Below are 21,705 nucleotides of genomic sequence, written 5' to 3'. Positions count from 1 at the left end.
CCGGCCCATGCTGCGCCTGGGCTGGGACTGGTCCTGCCGGCGCAGGTTAGCAGGAAGCTCTCCACACACTCACCGGACCTGGGCTAGGACTGGGTGTGGGGGTTCCCGGAAGTCGGCAGAGATTCGTACTCAGCGGGATGGTGGGGAGGTAGGGCGGAGTGGTGGGGGGTGGCCCGAGGGGGCGGGAGAGGGTCCGGCTCACTCTGCACCTGGGCTGGGACTGGTCCCGCCGGCACAGGGTAGCAGGAAGCTCTCCACACACTCACCAGACCTGGGCTAGGACTGGGTCTGGGTGTTCCCGGAAGTCGGCAGAAATTCCTACTGGGGGGGGGGAAGGGTGGGGTAGATACGGCGGAGTGGTGGGGGGCGGCCCGAGGGGGTGCGAGAGGGTCCGGCCCATGGTGTGCCTGGGCCGGGACTGGTCCTGCCGGCGCAGGTTAGCCTACTAGCCTGTTTTGAAACTGTCTCATTGCTATTTCTTTTTCAATAAAATTAATTTTTAAAAATTCATATAGTTTAAGATAAATAATTACAGATGGCGGTCTCAAGTAATACTACAGATCTGGTAGCTCATTCAACATACACAAAGTATCTGTCATTATAACAGAAATAGAAAGAACAGAGGACATATACTGTCCTCTAAGATGAGAAGACAGGGCATTCTCACACCGATGTAAGTACCACACAAATGAACACTTTCATGGACCAAAACAGAGACCTCCTCTGAATCATTAAACTGTCCCACTGTAACTGGCTTCAGAGCACTGGGAACTGAAAATGAAAATTGCAAGTAGATATTAGTTAAAATATAATTTAAAAATACATCATTTCTTCAATTCAAGATGGTAGATGTTTCTTTCTTCATTAAATCTCACCGGAAAGATAATAAACACAAGTGGGCATAACAGCCATGAGATAAGGGACATGGCAATGCAGCACAGCACACCTGCGAGCCCAGCTCTGGGGTGCTGAGGCAGGAGAGCACAGGCTGCGCCCACCCGAGGCAGGTTAGGGACCAACCCAGACACCGTCTCAAAATAAAAAGGGCTGAGAATACATAGCACAGTGCACAGGCCACATGTACAGAAATTCTGGCAATCATTTGATAACCTTTCCAAAAACAAGTCTAATGTATTCTTATCTTATTCTCATCTCATTTCTCAGTGTGAAAACATTCCAAGGAAAATGACTTACTTGTACTTTTCTTCTTATTCTCAAGATGATCTAATAATTGCTGTATCTCTGCATCATATTCCACCCATTCTGGAATAATCCTGGCAGCAGCTTCTAATTTGGGTTCTTTGGTTTTAGGATTATTGCACTAACAGATTAAATAAAATATTTTAGTGAAAGACCATGCTCCAGGAAATGAAAAGGAAATACTTGAGGATTCCACTGTACTGCTGGGACAAAACAAATGAACAAGCAAGAAACTAAAACAGAACCCTTCTAAGTTTTTAAAGCTTCACATGTTTACTAATAAAACAGAATCAAGTGAAATGACAAATCACAACTCATATACAAAACTGCTTAATACCAATACCTCCATCAAAAATTATAAAGTTACTGGAAAGCAGTTTGATCATTCTTTTTTTGGTATTTTAGGTGTTCAGGGTCCCTCTACTTGATTGGACTCATAGTGGTCTGCCTGTTTACAGCCTCCCAAAAGCTGGGATTACAGGCACGCATTACCATGCCCAGTCTCAATTGCTGGCTCAGTGAGTCCCAGGGGCCAGGCTGGCATGGCAGGCTTGGGGATTGAACCCCTGGCCCCTGAACCTGCTTGCAGGTGTTTTAATCTGCTGAGCTATTTGTCCAGCCCATGATAATTCATAAAAAGTATGTCAAACAATTCTGCACAATATTTGACAAAGAAGATTGAATTCTATTTCTTTTGAGACAGGGTCTCATCATGTAGTTCATATCAGCCTTGAACTTACTTTGTAGCCCAGACTGGCCCTGAACTCCAGGCGATCCTCCTGCCTCAGCTTCCAAATGCTGGGATTGTAACCACACCCAGCCCCTATATTCATTCTATAAACGAGCCTGACAGACTGTGCTTCACAGGTGTACTGAAAGAACACAAGAAGTGGAAGGTCAGCTCCTGTGATTCCAACTGCACAGCAGTAACCTTTGCACGTATTGCTTTGTGGGGGCAAGAGTATGTCTTAATTTCTTCCTCTGGAAAATAAATTAACACAATCAACAATATTTAGTCATTTTAAGCTACTTGGTCTCACTGTAGAGTTTGGGAAATTAACTGTTAGAAGGCAAACACTATGGGACAAGCTGATAAGGTTCCCATGCTGGATGTACCTCGAAGCACTGACAGGATCTGCTGAGGTGCTGGATGTGGGCTGTCAGGAAAGAGGCACCACAGATGTCCTCGGCACCTCTGACTTGAGCAACGTGAAAAGGTGGGTCCAGATAGAAAGACAATAGGAGGACCACAGAATTCATCCAACACTCCCTTACCTTCACACACATTTACTAGGTAGGCACTCCAGCAGGGGGGACTGGACCCAGGGAGAGAATGCCAAGCTACAGCCTTGTCCTTTTGTAAAATTTACTTTCATATTTTTAGAAAGTATTAATATAAAGTGTCCTGAAGCTCTTCTCTATGTAAAATTTTCTCAGTTTGCTTTTGTCCTGTTGCTTTAGGTGACAGTGGTTAGTTATGAGCTATGAACCTATGTGCCCCAAATAGTTCCAGTGTCTCCACTGTGGACCCCTATACAGTGATATATTTGTAAAGTAGATGAAAAATAGGATTTTCTTCCTAGCTACTTTATTCAAAGGTTATGAAAATTATTTTTTAGTTGTGTCACAAACTATTAAACAAAGAATGTGTTTTTTTGTACTGCTGTCTGTGTGTTTACTAATTTTACAATCTTTCTGAGAGTGGTTCACAAGGCGGTAACATGCCCTAAAGGAGCTTTTGGCAATCTGGAGATTTTAGCTGTCATGACGGAGCAGTGGTGGAGTGCTACTGCCACCTAGTGGCTTGTGGGAGGGCTTGCCCACAACGGGCAAACAGCCTTCACAAAGGGCCAAAGGGCAAGGTTGGAAAAGCTTCGCTCAAATGCAGAATCGTGACAGCAGCATGACCTTCATCGATACTTTCACATCCACCTTCTCTGCCATTAATCATACTTTTCTTCTACTTTGGGATCTGTCCGCATTCCCTTAACTTTTCTCCAAAGAGGCTGGCCAAGAATAACATGCTTCTGCATATTTGTTTCTGAGGGAATGAATGGTTTGGCAGGACACCAAACTTTATGGCGTCGCCCTTTTTTTCTGAATAGCACAATTTCTTGGAGGTAGTTTCATCCAAAAATGAAATTTCTTAGTTCCCCTAACAGGATGCTTGGAAAGCGGCCAACTCCCGCCAACAGGCCGGGTTTAGGGTTCAGGGTGCATTCTCCACACTACTTCCCTTCCTCCGGAGCAGCACAATCCATCACAGCTATGACTAGGCCACTTATGTGACTAAAAAATGTCTGGTAGTCACTTATGAGAATCTAAAAGGAGTAGACAAAGTAAATTTTCATGCCCTTTTGACATGCAATCAACACACACTTTAGCAATGAGGTATTTTCCGCTTTACTGTACCGAGCCTTCAACAACCCACTGTGCCTTGTACACCTCACAGCACATCTCAGTTCACACTACAGCACCTTCAGTGCTCCAAAGCCACATGTGGCAGAGAGCTTCTCTATGGGAAGCTCCAGATGAGCCGACATGGTGGCAGCAAGTCAGGGCAGAAGGGGGCCCTGAGTCAAGACGCCCCCTGGGGAGGCTCTGCACTGAAGGGGTATGTGCTAGGCTGGCTGGGAGATTTGTCACAGCTGCTTGTGCTTACTGAGGTGCTCAACGAAGGTCCCAAGGCTATCTGCAGTGCTACTGCAAAGCACAGCCAGGTGTGCTGCAACACGACCCTAACATTTTAATAGTCAACCTTCAGTACTGTTCTTGATCTCTCTCTGTCAAGATCTCTGCTTCCCTCTGACAATGTCATTTTATTTGCTTCTACTACACTCCATCACCTACAACTGAATTCTAACACGTCGGCATGTTACTTTAAAAAAATTATGTATGTATGTATGTATGTATGTATGTATTTGGTACAGGGTCTCACTATGCAGGTCGGACTCACAGTGATCCTCCTGTTTCAGCCTCTCCAGTCCTGGGATCACAGGTATGCACCACCATGGTCTTCTATTTTTTAAAAATATATACATATATACATCACTACATAAATGGCTCTATGTTTTTATGGTCTTGCCTTATTTTGTTGAAAATTATATGAATTTCTAATATTTGATAGTTTATTCTTCAGTGAAGATCTTACCATTATTCTACATTTAACTTAGCATATTAAAACAATATAGACAGAAAAAGAATTCTATTATTTTGCAGCTATTAAAGACAAAGCATGGGCCAGGGAGATGGCTCAGTAGGTTAAGTGCTTCCCTGGCAAGCACAAGGGCCCGAGTTCAATCCCTGGTTCCGCAAAAAAAAAAAAAAAAAGACAAAGCAGTAGCTGGGCATGGTGCGTGCCTGTAATCCCAGTACTTGGGAGACTGAGGGAGGAGGACTGCTGTGAGTTCAAGGCCAGCCTGGTGTGACCCTATGTTAAAAAAATCATGTAGTTATGGAATTGAAGTTCTAGACAGTTGGAAAATGAGTTAGTTTGAAATCTTATATTTATTTTTTATTTTATTACTTTTTTGAAATCTTGTGTTTAGAAAAAATACAAAATGGACAGGATAGTTAAGCCATTTATGAAGAAAATCTAAGAAAAATTATCTTTATATAGTACAAAAGGAAAATAAAAAATTGATGTGCAGGACACCTAGACAAACTTAACTTGGTCAGCTTTTATTTAGGAAAAGTACTGGCAGGAGAATTAGACTGAGGACACGTTAAGATGATACAGCTGATCATGAACACTTTCAGGCAGCTCATAGTCTATTATTATTATTATTATTATTATTATTATTATTTTATTTTTGGTGGAACTGGGCATTGAACTAAAGGCCCTGGCGCTCGCCAGGCAAGTGCTTATTCTACTGAGCTATCTCCCTGGCTCCTCATGGTCTTTTTTTCAAAAGACTTTGGGTAGATGAGATTGGTTCATGTCTAGCTGTCCCCTAAAGCCTCATGTACTTTTAGATGGAGTTTTTTTTTAAGCAGCTGAATCTATAGTTCGTGATCAACTTGTTGCAATGCTGGGATTAAGGCTGGGCAATTGCTGGATGGTCCACTGACTGGATTGGCACCGTCCTAATCCCAGCAGCCTGGATAGAATATAAAAGGGGCAGAAAGATGCTGTTGCGGTTTGGTGCTTGATTTTGTTTTCTTCTGCTGCCATGAACTGTTTCTCCTCTATGATGCTCCTCTGCCAAGCCACCTTGCCAATTCTGGACTGAAACCTCTACAAACTTTGGCCCCTCTAATATTGGGGGTCAAGTATTTTATTTCAGCAACAAAAGAAAAGTAATTAAGACACATAGCAAGCTCAAAACTTAGTCTAAGAAGCACCTGACTGTAAATTTAGTTTGCTTTAGGCTGGCCCCTAAAAATGTAGTTCCCAGGGCAGTGCCATCATCTTATGGTGAGCGTGAGTCACTGGGCCGTAAGTGCTTTTCACAAACATGGTTTATGCTAAGAACCTGCATATCTTCTGAGAATTGGGAATCTGGTCTATGGCAGGCAGAAAGTGCTTATGTGGTGACTGGTCCCCCATAAAAACTGTGGGCCCTGGGTTTCTAATAAGTTTACTTGGTAGGCAATGCTTCACATGCCTGAGGAACACCAGGAATTGCTTGAGGAATTGTTTGTCCTGTGTGACTTGATATTAAGAGGATGCTTGTTATCATTAATTCACTTATTTTTGACAGTCTCTCTCTCTCTCTCTGGCTAGTGTTGAACTCATGGCAGTCCTGCCTCAGCCTCCCAAGTGAGGGATTACAGGCGTGTGCCACCACACTGGGTGACACTTGTGATCTCTTTACCGCGTGTGCTTCCTCTCCTTGGTGACTTTGCTTTGTATCCTTTCACTGTAATAACTCATGAGCATGAGTACAAGTACATTGTGTACCCTGTGAAGCTTCCTCACCAGTTAGCAAACCCGAAGGGTGGCCTCAGGGGCCTGAACACAGCCTTCTGCTTGCCAACTCAAGGAAACACTACTGTGTGTGTTACTAATTTGTAAAATAGAAAATATTTCTGTTTGAACATTTCCACATCTGGTTAACAGAAAATATGTCTTTCAATATCTTCACATCTGATTATCTGAAGTGAAGACACACTCACCAGATCAATTGTTTTGGCTCTCTGCTTGGACTCGTCATCACACCAGGCTTCACACCACAGCCAGTCCTGTGGAAGGGACTTAATGGCAACCTGGTAGATCATGTCATTGGGAAGGTCCTAGAGAAAAATTTAAATGTGGAAGTACGTTTATTAGGGAGAGAAAGAAACTGAAGATATCACTTAGATGGCAAAGAGATCACAAAAGCACACATAAACTTCCGGTATCTTCATATTTCATTTTTAAAGAATACAAAATAGAAAAAAAAGCATTAGATTATGCATTGCTGTCCTCTATGAAGTTGCTCATATGACAGATATTAACATATAGAGTTGGTCACAGTAAAAAATTTAAATATTGATTGTTGGAACTGTCCTGCCAATTTGATTTGAGGCTGTCTCATTGCTATTTGTTTCTCAGTGAAACTGTGGAGAAAAAAAAGAAAGTAAGAATACATTTACTCCTTCTAAGGGGCTAAAATGATACAAAATAACTTAGTGCTGTAATAAAATGTTGTCAATTAAAAAAATTAATAGAAGTTATTAGTACAATCATCTAGGTTGTCCTGTGTATACGCTTCCATGGTTTTTCTCCTTTTCCATTTTTCTTTCCTTTCTCCTCTCCCTCATCTCACTTGTTTATTCCTTATGTTGTTTCTTTAATGTCTCATCTATTATTCTTACACTCTCTTTAAAGTAAATTAAAAACTAAAAACTAAAAAGGACAAGGAAAAAATTAAGGTTTAGTGAAAGGGAGACAATGTTTAACTGCTTGATCATTTTGTCATGCCTATATCTGATAATCTGAGTAACAAATTTGATAATATGTAATATAACAACCATTGTTAATTTTTTATTCTTGCTTTGAAATTCTGTACCATTTTTATTCTATGTCTCTTTGTTTTTGTCTTTGTTGTTTAGTTGTTTTCCTCTTTAAAAAAAGTATTAGAAATGATACAAAATTTCATTGAACAAAGTAGAAGGAATTCAACATTGTTTGCTGTATTGAATGATGTTATCTTCAAATTAGTTGTTTAGGTTACCAGGTATAAATCTGAAAAACTGGTTAAAAAACAGAACAAAACATTATCAAAGAGAAAGGTATAAGAAATTAAAAAGAAAAAAATAACAAATATGTAAGCATAAATTGTTCCTTTCACTAGACTAGTAGAAAGCAGTAGTACAATTATCCAAACTATCCTGCTTACATACATGAACATACCTTTTTCCCCTCTTCCTCCCCCCCCCGTGGCCAGCTCAGCCCACCCTGGGGGTGGGGCTGGCGCAGCATGTGGTGCCAGGGATCGAACCACAGTCCCTGTGCGCTTGCCTAAGCAGGTGCTTTAGACCATTGAGCTATCTTGCCAAATGAAGCTCATCTATTTTCTCCTATGTTATTTATAGGGAATTTCATAGTCTTATATGTTTATATTTAGGGCCAAGATTCACTTCTAGTTAATTTTTGTGAGGGATTTAAGTTCTATAACTGCATTATTGTTTTATTTTCACAAGTATAATACCCACTTGCTTGTAAGAGAAAGGCAGCATTTATCAAAAGACTATTTTTACTGTATTGCTTTTGCTCTGCTGTCAAAGATCAATTGACTTTTGCTCACTTTGGTAGCATATATACAAAGATCAACTGACTATTTCTGTAAGGGTCTATTTCTGGGCTCCATTTTAATGATCTATTTGTGTATTCTTCTGCTAATAACACACTGTTACAGCTTCAAGGTAAGACTCTTAATCTAGCAGCATTAGTCCTGTGACTTTATTGTTCTTCATTATTGTGTTGGCTATTTTGATTCTTCTCTCATTTTCTAAAAAAGAAAATTAGCATCAGTCATGATCCATAAATTAATGTGATAATACTTTTATGCATTGAATATATTGGTTGACCTGGAAACAATTGTGATCTTTTTTTTGAGGAACTGGGGATTGAACTCAGACCCTTGCTCTTGCCAGAAAGAGTAAATGAATAAATGGAAACAAACATTTGTAAATAAGGAAGGGAAGAGGCATTGAAGGTAGAGTAGAAAAATGGGAAAGAATTAAGATCGATCATGTGCAGGTATGAATTCTCCATAAATATCACTATATGTAAAATGTACCAATAAATTAAACACTTTAAAAAGACATATAATACCATTTATATAAATATCCAAAACATGAAATACTTAGGTCTGAATCTAACAGCTATAAGCACTCTATGAGGAAAACTACAAAAATTTGACAAAAGAAATCCAAAGAAGAAATAAACAAATGTAGAGGTGTTCTATATCCATGAATAGTAAGGCTCAATCTCATTAAGATCACAGTTGTTAGGGCCAGGGAGATGGCTCAGTAGAATAAGCACTTGTCTGGCAAGCACAGGGGCCTGAGCTCAATCCCTGGTTCCACAAAAAAAAAAAAAAAAAAAAAAAAAGGTTGTGGTATTTTTACACAACAGAGTATTATTCAGCTATAAAATAGAATTTGAGACTTTTGTTGGCAAATGGATGCAACTAGAGACCATATTCCTAACTGAAATAAATCAGCCCCACATGTGCGAACATCATATTGTCTCCTTGGTGTGAGAACCTGAAAGAGAAAATGGAATCTGAAGGGTATAATAGATTCTGGGAAAAGGGATGAACTTATTCAAAAGGGAAGAGTTACTGAGTTGAAGAGAAGGGCAGGAGAGGGAGTGGGGGAAATATATTTATGTATGCAAACAGGATGGTTTGGATAACTACTGTGGATTTCTGCTGGCCTATGGAAAGGAGCAAATAATGCTTAATTTGTTTTGTCTCTGTTTTTCAATTGTTTCTCCTTTTTCTCTTCTTAATTTCTTAGATATTTCTTTCTTTTTTTCATTTTTCTACCAATTTTGCATTAATGTATCTGGTAACATGAATCACTGGTTGGAAGACAATATCATGTACTACAACAAATACTGTGAAATTCATCTTATTTCATTAAGTGAAATTCATATTCATTAAGCTAAAGTCTGCATCACTTGTAATTTTTGTTTTAATACTATTTTGTTCTCTATAAAAAAATCTTCTTTAGTTATTTATCAGTTGATGGGCATCTTGGCTGTTTCCAAGATTTAACTGCTACTATAAAAATGGGTACATACATATTGCTATGGTATGATGTTTTTAATTCTTTTGGAAAGATACCAAGAAGAGGGATAGCTGGGTCAAATAGAACCACTAGTTTTAGTTTTTTTGAGGAATCTCCACACTGATTTCTTCAGTGGTTGCATCAGTCTATCCCAACAGTGGAGAAGTGTTCCTTTTTCCCCACAGCCTTGCCAACATTTGTTATTTCTTGATGATAGCCATTCTTTCTGGAGTAAGATGGAATCTCAGCATTGTGTTAATTTTCATCTCTCAAATAACTGTAATGCTGAACATTTTTTTCATACACTTAGTTGTTGTTTCTACTTCATTTGGGAAATATCTATTCATTTCAGGCACTCATTTTTGGACTGGGTCTTTAAATTTGAGGGAGTGAAAGTTTTGAATTCTTTTTATATTCTAGAAATTAGTCTTCTGTCTGAGGAACAGCTGGCTAAGGTTTTTCCCACTCTGTGGGTTGTTTCTTCATTGTTGATGATTTAATTTGCTGTGCAAAAGTCTTTTAATAAAATGAGATCCTAGTTGTTGAACCTTTGTAATGTTTCCCATGCAACATTTTATTCATAAAATCTTTACCTATCTGTTTCTTCAAGAGTTCTACCTATCCTCTCTTCCAGCAGATTTAGTATTTGTTTTAATATTTAGATCTTTGATCCATTTCAATTTTAGTTTAGTGCACGGAGAAAGACACAGGTCTATTTTAATCTTTAGCATGTGGAAATCCAGCTTTTCCAGCACCGGTTATTAAAAAAGCTTTCTTACAATAAACATGTTTGGCTTCTTAGTCAAAGATAAAGTGGCTGAGCGTGTTTGTAGTTGTTTCTGTATCTTCTAATCTGTTTCTAAAATGATCCTTGAGTCTGTTTTCTTGGGCCAGTACCATGTTGTTTTTATCACAGTAGCTTTGTAATACAATTTCGAGTCAGGAATTATGATGTCTCTTGCTCTGCCTTATTATCCAGAATTGTTTTTGCTATTGTAGGTCTCTTTTGGTTCTAAATGAATTAAAAGATTATTTTCTCTGATTCTGTGAGCTTCAGTATTTTGGTCTTGTGAGGTTACAGAACAATTTTTGGAGTATGGCCATTGGCACTATATTGGTTCTTACCCAACAGCAAAGGCTAGCTTTCCATTTACTGAAATTCTTTTTGATCTCCTTTTTTAGAGTACTGCAGCTTTCAATGTAGAGGTCTTTTACTTTGTTAGACAGATTCCAAAGAATTTCATTTTTTTTTCATTGGTATTATGAAAGGTGTGATTTTCCTAATTTCTAAGTTTGTTTGTATACAGGAATACTATTGATTTTTTAGTGCTGACTTTGTATCCAGCTATGCTACTGAATTTGGTTATTAAATCTAGGAGTATTTTGCTATAGTTTTCTCTTGCTCTTCTGTATAGAGTATCATGTCATCTGCAAATAATGATAATTTCACTTCTTCCTTTCACATACTATGGTAGATGTAGTGATGCAGCATCCATACCTCCATTCAAATTTGAAAATGTTTCCTCACTTGTGGGAATGCTGCTCCCTGACAACTTTCAACTCAGTCTGTGTGAGGAGCTGCCCCGGGAGCAGCTGTCTCATACAAGGTCAGTCCCTCTTCTGGGCAAGCCTATATCTAGTCATTAGTTGATGAAAGGGAAGAAAGGCCTGGGTTACTTGATCAAACTTGTGCCGTCTCAGCTCTAAAGGGCCATCTCAGTTTCAGAGCTCTGGGTAGGATCTGTCCTCTTCCTTGAATCTGTGGTCTCTTTTCAATCTGTAAACTTTCCCTAATTCTATTTCCTTTCTTCCTCTGAGGCTGTTGGTTTAGACAGCATGCCCTAATTAACTTTAAAAACCCCTTTATTTATTTATTTGGCACAAGGTTTCAATATGTAGCACGGATTCGCAGTGATCCTCCTTTTTCTCCTTTTCCAGCACTGGGATTATAGGTTTGTGCCACCATGCCTGGTTTTGGTGGCCATGCCTGGACTTTTGAGGCCAGTACAGCATACGGTACCAGGCATTAAACCTGGGTCATTGCACTTGCCTGGCAGATGCTTAGGCTGCCGAGATATCTCCACAGGCCCTAAGTGACTTTTTAAAAGCTAAGTTCCGGTGTCCTCAGTTTGTTTCAGTAGTATACAACCTGTGACAGCTAGGTGATTTGCAAAAGCAGAAAACAGTTGAGGATAAAGAAGTTGAATTTTTCATTTTTAAATATGAGATCATTTGGGGCATTAATGTGGTTATATTAGTGGATTTAATACAGTGATACCTCAGTCAGGAACTAACTTTTTTATGATTTTGGGGAAGGTGGCCATATTTTTATGTGGAAAGATGGCCATTGTTGTGTTTCATCATCCAATAAATTGGAGCAAAATTTTGTTGAACACTTCTGAGAAATGAATGACTGACAAACAGAAGCATTTGTAAACCGAGGTATTACTGTATGAGTCTGGCATTCAGAGGAGAGGAACTATTCAGAGATAAAATTGTGTATTACTTAGTAGAAAGACAGAAAATTAAAGTGAAAAGTTTGCTAACATAGTTGTTACAGAATGAGAAAGGAGCCAAGGACAGACTTAGAGAAAAGCAACATTTATTTGAAAGGCAGAGGAAAAGGTAGTTCACCAATACAACTGTTTTAGGAAAGCCACACAGGTCAGGGAAGAATCACGACAATCTGGCATCACTGAAAGCAGGGCAGAATGTCAAGAGAGCAGAAGTTGAAAATATCCATATTGCAAAGGGCTCACTGGATGTTCTTTGCAGCTGCCAAGGGATAAAAAGATAATCTGACTCTCATAAGAACTGTTCAGTGTGCTGACAGGAATGAAAGTCAAACCATCAGAATAAAGCAATCATCTCCCAAATGTGGTAATCCAGTGTTAGGAAAATCTCCTAATTTTTGGAATGCTTATAAAATGAATTCTTTCCTTAATCACACACTTTTACTGCATATATAAGACTAAGGGTCCTGTATAAATAACTAGTGGGGTCTGCATAATCTAAATCTGTAAATTATTAGACTTTAGTGGGGATTCTAAGCCAGTTTTTTTTTTACTAATTAGTAATACTGAAAAGATTTTACTTTGTATGTTAATGCATGTGTGTATGCATATATTCAGAGTCCCTCTAATTTTCAAGAATGACTTTTATTAGTTCTTTACCAATGTCCTCTTAAGTAATTCATATGTATTGAAGTCACAAGACCTATAATTTTCAATTTACTAGAATTTTAAACAAAAGGCTTAAACTTTCTACATGTTCTGCACCATCCATTACCTCTATTTCCCATGCTGTATCTCTCACAACCTAATTTTATTCAAGTTGCATTTTTCTATTTCTCAAATATGTAAAGCCCATTCTTATCTTAGGACTTTTTTACTTTTGGTATTGGGGATCGAGCTCAGGACCTTGTCCTTGCCAGGAAGGCACTTATACCACTGAGCCATTTCTCCAGCCTATCTTAGGACTTTGTCTGTAGAGACAGCAGTACGCCCACTTCTATGCCTCCACCTCAAATTCACTCACATGTAACCTTTGTAGGAACATATGGGTACTTAGCTGACAGCTACAAACTCCAAGCTCTATTCATATTCTGAAGTCTCTATCATGCTTTCCTTTTTTTAAATTAAAAAATATTTATTTATTTATTTATTTGGTACAGGGTCTTGCTGCGACACTGCTCAAGACTCATAACGATCCTCCTGTCTCACTTCTATGCCTCCACCTCAAATTCACTCACATGTAACCTTTGTAGGAACATATGGGTACTTAGCTGACAGCTACAAACTCCAAGCTCTATTCATATTCTGAAGTCTCTATCATGCTTTCCTTTTTTTAAATTAAAAAATATTTATTTATTTATTTGGTACAGGGTCTTGCTGCGACACTGCTCAAGACTCATAACGATCCTCCTGTCTCAGCCTCCACAGTGCTGGGATTACAGGCATGAGCCACCATGCCTGGTTTTGGTGGCCAGCAAGGTGCGAGGCTGGCATGGCACGCAGTACTGGGGATTGAACCCAGGTTCTTGCTTTTTCCAGGCAGGTGCTTAGACTGCTGAGCTAACTCCCCGGTTCCCTATTATGCTTTTCTTTCTTTATTTTTCCTCTAAAACATTCATTACTTTCACTTTTTAAAAAGTAACAATCAGGATCAAAAGCATCACGAATTCAAGAGTTTTTGTTTTTGTTTTTTGTTGTCTCAGATCTTGGCAGATGATCTGGCACACAGAACATTTGAGACAGGTATTTGCTAAATGAATACATAGCATGGCTCTTAGGATAAGAGAATACGAAGGGTGTGTATACAGCTCAGTGGTAGAGTACTTGCCAAGCATGCGCAGAGCCCTGGGTTCAATCCTCGGCACTACCCAAAAATAAAATAAAAAAAAAATTAAAAAAAATCAATAAAACTTTGGAAAAAAATAAATTAAAAAAAAAAAAGAGAATACGAGATTATGGGCTGCAGGATCTTTTGCTACTTCCTTTTTATTCTCCATTTTTAAAATCTATTTGGTACAGGGTCTCACTACGCAGCTTGGACTCAGTTATCCTACTCTTTTCAGCCTCCCCAGTGCTGGGATTGCAGGTGTGCGCTACCACACCCAGACTTGGTCGCCAGCTGAGCACGTCCCGGGGCAGGCCCAGCGTGGCATGCAGGACAGGGGATTGAATCCTGGTCTCTGCGCTTGCCAAAGCAGGTGCTAATTCTTAAATTATCTACAATGTTACAGAGGCAATAATGAAGAATTTAATTGTGCAAGGGAGAGAAAGGTGTGTGTGTGTGGGGGAGGGAGAAAATGTAGGGCACCCTCCAGTGAAAACTGGAGGGAAGAAGTTTGTCTGAAGATATTAAGGACTAAGCATGTTTAATAAGGATGGAGGAAATTAAGAAAAAGAGGGTAATTAAATGAGATATGACATAGGAAAAAAGAGGTTTGAGAACAGAAATGTGAAGTTATAATACTATTGATAGTAAAAATACTGAGTGTGGATTGAAAAATTATGTGGTGAGATATTTACATAAAAGGAAAAAGTTTTTAAAAAGTTGAAAATAATTCTGAGGTTTATATACAGGGAGTTTAAGTAATCCATACATATACATTCAGCTTTTTCTATCAACACTTTACTTACTTGATCTAGATTTGAAAGACTGTTTGGATCTTGACTGAGAGCTTGGTATCGGCCCCTGAGCTTGTCACCTGCTTCAATTCTCCTGAATATTTTGAAATCCACCACGTATAAGGCACTACAAAAATAAAACATTTCCTTTTCTTTTTTGTTGGCAGTAGTATGGATTGAATTCATGAATATTAGGCCTGAGTTCTACCACTAAGCTATGTGCCCAGCCCTGTAATCTCCTTGATAGCTTATACAGCATACATATTGGGAGTGGCTGAAGCTAGAAATTGGTCATATGTGGGAGGGCAGGACAAGGCCACAGTGCCTACAGTAGTCAAGTTGCCTCAACGTACCTGAACAGTTTCAGCCATTAGTTGCTAGGTAACCCTGAGTTACATGATATGAATTTTGCAAAAGTATAAACAAGTTTATTGTTGTTCTTCTGGTTAACTGCCAATCAGGCAATGGGCCTCCACCGGACCCAGCTCTTACCTTGTCTATCTTCTTCTCATTCCTGCTGCTGTTTCACATCAACAAGTACTTGCATTTAAATACCTTTACTTTTCCCCTGTGAATGTCTACAGTGATGGGTTTAACTATAGACATGCTAGCATTTAATAATAATCAGCCTCTTTTGCTCCCAATGTATAAAACTGTTTCTATGGAGTTAAAACTTTGTTGAAATTGTGGTAAGATTGATTGTTTTTTCAAGGTCACCTGAATTTTTTCCAAGTTGTCATGAAACTCATGAGCTTCCAATGTAACAGCTTTGAACATTATCTTCATCTTATCTGACAAACCAAGCTTAAAGTTTCTGCAGGAGTAAGGAACATATACTTGAGCCATGCTTAGATTTAAACCTTGGCTCCTGTGCACTAGGATGGTAAGTCTGGGAAAATTACATCCATGTTGAATATTTCAGTCTCTACATATATGCTTTGGAGGTGATAATAGTGTTGTAATAATAAAGGCTGTCATAAGGATTTTATGAGTTAATATACACAAAGGCTTATAAAAGTGACTGGCACATAGTCTTATGCAATTGGTTATCATTTACTGTGTAATTTATTTTTTATTTTTTTATAATTTTACCTTTTTTTAAGAATTTTTTTTAATGTATTAGTACAGGGTCTACAGGGTCTCACTACACAGATTGGATCGGTAGTGATCCTCCTGTTTTCAGCCTTTCAAGACCTGGGATTACAGGCACACCACCTTGCCCAGTCTCAATCGCTGTCTCAGGGCGACCCAGGGGCAGGGCCGATAGGGCATGCCAAGGATCAAACCCTGGTCCCTGTGTCTGCCAAAGCAGGCACTTTAATCTGCTGAGCTACCTGACCAGCCCTACTGTGTACTTTCTAAGCAAAGGTATTTTATTTACTAAATGGTGAGAGTATGCATTTTCTTACCTGATATGGTACTTCCTTCCTAAAAGATGTGATGCCCAGTATCCTGTTTTCCAGAAACGATACCCTTCCATGTTGGCGCGGCTATCACAAAAGGGAGTGTACCCATAGGGAGCACCACCCAGGTCAAAGTCGCGAAGTTCTTTTAGGTCATGCCTCACAACCTAAGTAATTAAAATAGTCTGTGATAAAGACTATTAAAGAACAGAAGCATTTTTAATAGGAATTTCAAATATTACATGACTGTAGAGATACAGACAGTTGCATTTTACTTATACTGCTTTCATGTAACATGAATTTACTAAGTTTTTTCCTCTTGTTTCCACAGATTAAAAAAAAATATGAAATTTATATCCTTAGTCTATGTAACAGTGGTTTATAAATAAGAGTATTTTGTATCATTTTTAAGCAAGATATTTTGGAAAAGGTTAAATACCAGATAAGTACCTAGTCCTTAGGCTCTCATGCAAATTAATAATTAAAAACCATCTTATCATAAACATCCATTATTATGTATTAGAAAATATTAATCTGAATTACAAAGACAAATCTCAGATTACTCTACATAACTTTAATGGCATAATGTTAGCATGTTTATTTTGTAATTGATTTAAACCTGTTGGAAAAATATTAGTTATATATTGTGGGAGAAGATGAGAAAAAAGTATAGTAGACAGTATGTTCAAAAATGCCTACTTCATCATTTATATTTGCCTATTTTTTAGTTATTATAATGGTTAATTATTTTTAATTTGAAAAATAGTATGCAAACAATATTTTACACTATGAGTACTACATTTCTAATATAGCATATAAAATACATTTTTTTGTCCTAAGTACATAAATTCTAATATATGTACTTGATTTGTAATACATATTTACTTATCACAGTTATTAGAAATTGATGAGAACTTGGTTATTGGTTAAATGTCAAAGAATACTACTAAAGGCAGAAGAATGAGAAGACAGCTATACATAATTGCTAAATTTTCCAGCAAAAAGAAATAGCCAATTAAAAAAAAATTTCCAGAACATGCTGAGAGGTGGAGGAGTGGTGGCTGCTCGACCTGTGCATGGCTATGTGCTCCTCCTGCCTGCTTACCCCATGATGGACCAGCCTGCTAATTGCCTGTAGAAAACGGTGAAAGAAATGACTTATTATGATGTTTTGGGGGTCAAACCCAGTGCCACCCAAGAAGAACTAAAAAAGACTTATAGGAAACTGGCTTTGAAGTACCATCCTGATAAGAATCCAAATGAAGGTGAAAAGTTTAAACAGATTTCTCAAGCTTATGAAGTTCTCTCTGATGCCAAGAAAAGGGAATTATATGACAAAAGAGGAGAGCAAGCAATTAAGTAGGGTGGAGTAGGTGGTGGTTTTGTCTTTCCCATATCTCTGATATGTTTTTTTGGAGTAGGAGGAAGGATGCAGAGAGAAAGGAGAGGTAAAAATGTGGTGCTCTCAATTACTTTAGAAGCTTTATATAATACTGCCATAAGGAAATTGGCTCTGCAAAAGAATGTGATTTGTGACAAATGCGAAGGCCGAGGTGGTAAGAAAGGAGCTGTGGGTGCTGTCCCAACTGCTGAGGTCCTGGAATGCAAATAATTCATCAGATAGGACCTGGAATGGTTCAGCAAATTCAGTCTATGCATGGAGTGCCAGGGCTATGGAGGACGCTTCAGCTTTAAGGACAGATGTAAGAGCTGCAACAGAAGGAAGACAGAGAAAAGAAGACTCTAGAAGTTTATATTGACAAAGCCATGAAAAATGGCCAGAAGATAACATTCCATGGTGAAGGAGACCAAGAACCAGGGCTGGAGCCTGCAGATATTATCATTGTGTTAGATCAGAAGGACCATGCTGTTTTTACTCAACAAGATCTCTTTATGGATATACAGCTAGTTGAAGCACTGTGTGGCTTCCAAAAGCCAATATCCATTCTTGACAACCAAACAATAGTCATCACCTCTTATCCAGGTCAAATTGTCAAGCATGGAGACATCAAGTGTGTGCTAAGTGAAGGCATGGCAATTTATTGTAGGGCATATGAAAAGGGTCGTCTAATCACTAAATTTAAGGTAAACTTTCCTGAAAATGGCTTTCTCTCTCCTGATGAAATCTCATTGCTGGAAAAACTCTTACCTGACAGGAAGGAAGTAGAAGAGATTGATGAAATGAATCAGGTAGAACTGGTAGACTTTGATCAAAATCAGGAAAGATGGCACCATTATACTGGAGAAGACTATGAGGATGACGAACATCATCCCAGAGGTAGTGTTCAACATCAGACATTTTAATGGAGCTAGTGAATAATGCTCTCACTATTAGCATGTAGTGTGCAGTAGTGAGTGTGTGAAGGACTAGAATCATCACATACTCACTACTGTTTTTGTTTCAATATTCAATTATAGTAGTGTTTCAAAAGGTAAATGAAGAATAAACACAAATACAAAAGCTCCAACTTTGACCTGTATGTATAATGACTTCAGTGTGCAAGATGAAACTTCATGCCTGTAAAGAGTCCCTAACCCTGGTGTCTGTTGGGCCATGTCTTATAATTGATTTCAGTTGTATACATGGACAAGCTTAGACTGAAATGCTAGATATATGTGTTGACTTTAGTGTATGAACCTTCATTGTTAAGCTATGGATTAAAATTGTATGTAAGTAGCAATCAGAAAAAGCAAACACTTTGTGGAAGTGTTGGTCTGTCTATAGTTACTTGTATTAAGTGGGACTTGTTGCGATGCCTCTGCATTCTACTGCCTCAACTATTACTTGAAGGTGGCATAAAATATAATTTAGCTTGTGGTAACAGTGATAGGAATGATACCTTTCTAAAGAAGGGGTTTATCATAATGCTGATTCTTAAGGGCCTCCATTTCTAGGACTGCAGTCCTTTCTGCTGTGTCATGTTTTTCAATACATATGTAAAATTGTTGACCAATCCTTGTTACATTGTTTTTCCCTTCTCTCTGGAACATGATAAACGCTTGAGTTGTGACTTCACAGCTGAGTGTCTTTGAAATTAAAGTGAAGAGACTACATGGAAAGGTAATTTGCATGTGCAATATAAGAAGGTGTTCCATAGGTATGTTACAAGCTTACTTTAACCCATTTGACTTAATGCTCCAAAGTAACTGTAATTTAATGGCATTAGTATAGCAAATTATGATGAACAGCTTTACTTGTATGTTTAAAAAAGTCATATGTTCACATGCTTATTCTGGGTATCAGAATTTAAGCAACTGTTAAAACGTATGAAAGTCTTCTTAATACACTGATTACAAAACCAAAAAATTAGTTTGTAGTCATAGAAATTTATATAACTACTCTTGTGATTAAAACCATTTGTTTTCATCCCGAAACATAAATATTGCTAATTAGATAGAAAACTGCTACATCCTATGTAATAAAATGGTACCTTTTGCAATACCTTCAGTTTCTCCCCTGGAATCCTGAGGATGTGTTCTTTTTTTTTTTTTAAATTATTTACTTATTTGTTACAAGGTCTTGCCATACAACACAGACTCGTAGTGGGTCTCCTGTTTCAGCCTCCCCAGCACAGAGATTACTGGTGTGTACCACGACATCCAGTTTTGGTAGCTGGCTCTGCGCAGGGGGGCAGCACACATGAGGTACTGGGGATCAAACTCTGGTCTTCACACTTGGCAGGCAGTCCCTTAGACTGCTGAGCTATGCCTCCTGCCCCTCAGGATGTGTTCTAAAGGTGCTTCATTGTTGCACTGTTATTGACATGGTTACACAGTATGGCAACAAAGACAATAAATAGGAGTAACATATAATTTAAGTCCTAATATTCAGATAGAAGTATAAAAAAGCATGATTGCTACTAAAAACAAGAATTAACTGATTACCTGGTCAGCATCAACAAAGATGATTTTGTTCACAGCTAGTGGAAAAAGGACATCAAGGAAAAGAATTTTGTAACCCCAAATAATCCGCTGTTTTTCAGTCTGTTGATGAAGCCAGTGGGGCCATTTATACTGAACCAGTTCATACTGGAATCCATATTGCTTAGCCATGTGAGGAATTATCTCCTAAAACGTACATGTAAAATCAAACAATAGGAGAAAGTTTTATGTTACAGAAGAAAAAGAATACTTTAAAAAGAGTCTTATAGATTGTTATAAACCAACTGGAAAAATGTCTAAATACCACTTGTATGAACTGTATCTATGCTATGGTTTGTAAGCATCTCCTGAAGGCCTGTGGTTACCAGGATGTGGTGCTGCCAGGAAGTGGGGGCACCTACAGGAAGTGGAGCCCAGGAGAAGCAAGTCAGGTCACTAATGGTGTGCCTTGAGTGGGATCTCAGCATGGCCTGCTTCCCTTTCTCACTTCCTGGTTGACATGAAATAACAGGCCTCCTCCACCATGTGTTGCTACAGCTGAAAGCAACTGTTAAAACACCACAGACTGGGGGCCAGGAGATAGCTCAGTAGAATAAGTGCCTGTCTGGCAAGTGCAAGGTCATGAGTTCAATCTCTGGCACTGAAAAAAAAAAAGACAACACAGACTGACTCAAACCTCCAAAACTGTGAGCCAAAGTAAACCTTTGCTCCTTCTAAACTGAACATCTAAGAATATATGCAGTGTATTATTTGTTGAAACTGTACTTTCGATTTGATTTGAAACTGTCTCATTGCTATATGTTTATCAATAAAACTTTGAAAAGAAAAAAAACCCTGAACATCTAAAGTATTTTGGCAGAATAATGGAAAAAGGGAACAGCATTCTTCTTTAATTCTGTCAAAGATACAAGGTGTGTTGAACTATATAGTTTAATGTCATTAAAGTATGTCATTATTGGCTAAGATAAATGTTTTCATACTTTTTACTACTTGTGTCTGACTTGAGAAAACCTGATTCTGGAAAAAAATGCCTCTGATCTTGGAATGCACAAATACCACACAGCTTACCAATGTGTCAATATGGTGCTTGGTTAGAGAGACAAACGGAAATGAGTGTATATATAATGAACACAAAATGAAGTGTAAATTGATAAACTAGATTCTCCATAAGGTTTCATATTTGAGATGACTAAGACAAAAATAGAAGATAGTGAGGTCTAAATATCTGACATCTCATTCAACATTGTTTTTGTTGAATTAGAAGTACAGCCATGGGTCAATGACATTGCAGCACAATGATGTGGTTAGAGTTGCTTACACAAACTGAGGTGGCATGCCCACTACATATATAGGTTGTATCTTACAACTGATTGCTCCAAAGCTACAAATCTGTATAGTCTATTATTGTACAGAGTGAATACTGTAGGTAACAAAGCATAATAGCAAGCATTTGTATATTTAAACATGGAAAAGATACAGTAAAATTAGTTTATAAAAAACCATTAAGCACTCTGATTTGGTTTTACTCACAGATAAACTCTTCTTCTATATATTTACTTTAAATACTTCTTTAAATAAAAATTGAAAAGAAATTTTCTTGAGCTAGATTAAAAATATTGTTTTAAAATTTACTAATATATATAAATATTTATTTTCAAAAGAGAACATTATTATTATAAAGTTTATTATTCAAATATTATTCATTCTATAACAATAATAATATACTTACTTTAAATGATGGTGAGAGGTAATTTTTTAAAAACCAGAATTTCACTTGTGTTTTGGTGTTACGTAAAACAGAAAGCATCATAATTCTGTATGAAAGAATATCAAACCCAATATAATTAACATTCATCTTACTTTTT

At 38.0% G+C, this 21,705-nt stretch overlaps 1 protein-coding gene across 1 annotated transcript in view; it reads right to left on the bottom strand.

Annotated features, from left to right (window-relative positions):
• LOC111815236 (UDP-glucose:glycoprotein glucosyltransferase 2-like) overlaps positions 1-21,705 on the bottom strand; it is a gene marked incomplete at its 5' end in the record, with an annotated part of 95,321 nt that overhangs the window by 8,338 nt on the left and 65,278 nt on the right. Inside the window, 6 exons of the mRNA XM_023709629.1 lie at positions 1,195-1,321; positions 6,319-6,435; positions 14,568-14,682; positions 15,965-16,125; positions 19,844-20,026; positions 21,570-21,654. Coding sequence (XP_023565397.1) covers positions 1,195-1,321; positions 6,319-6,435; positions 14,568-14,682; positions 15,965-16,125; positions 19,844-20,026; positions 21,570-21,654 — 788 coding nt within the window. The remainder of the gene's footprint in view (positions 1-1,194; positions 1,322-6,318; positions 6,436-14,567; positions 14,683-15,964; positions 16,126-19,843; positions 20,027-21,569; positions 21,655-21,705) is intronic.

Source organism: Octodon degus, unplaced genomic scaffold (assembly GCF_000260255.1).
Source record: "Octodon degus isolate 3935 unplaced genomic scaffold, OctDeg1.0 scaffold00013, whole genome shotgun sequence".
NCBI classification, from domain to species: domain Eukaryota; kingdom Metazoa; phylum Chordata; class Mammalia; order Rodentia; family Octodontidae; genus Octodon; species Octodon degus.
Note: the sequence above shows the minus strand (reverse complement) of the source record. Positions and strands in the feature narration are given on the sequence as shown.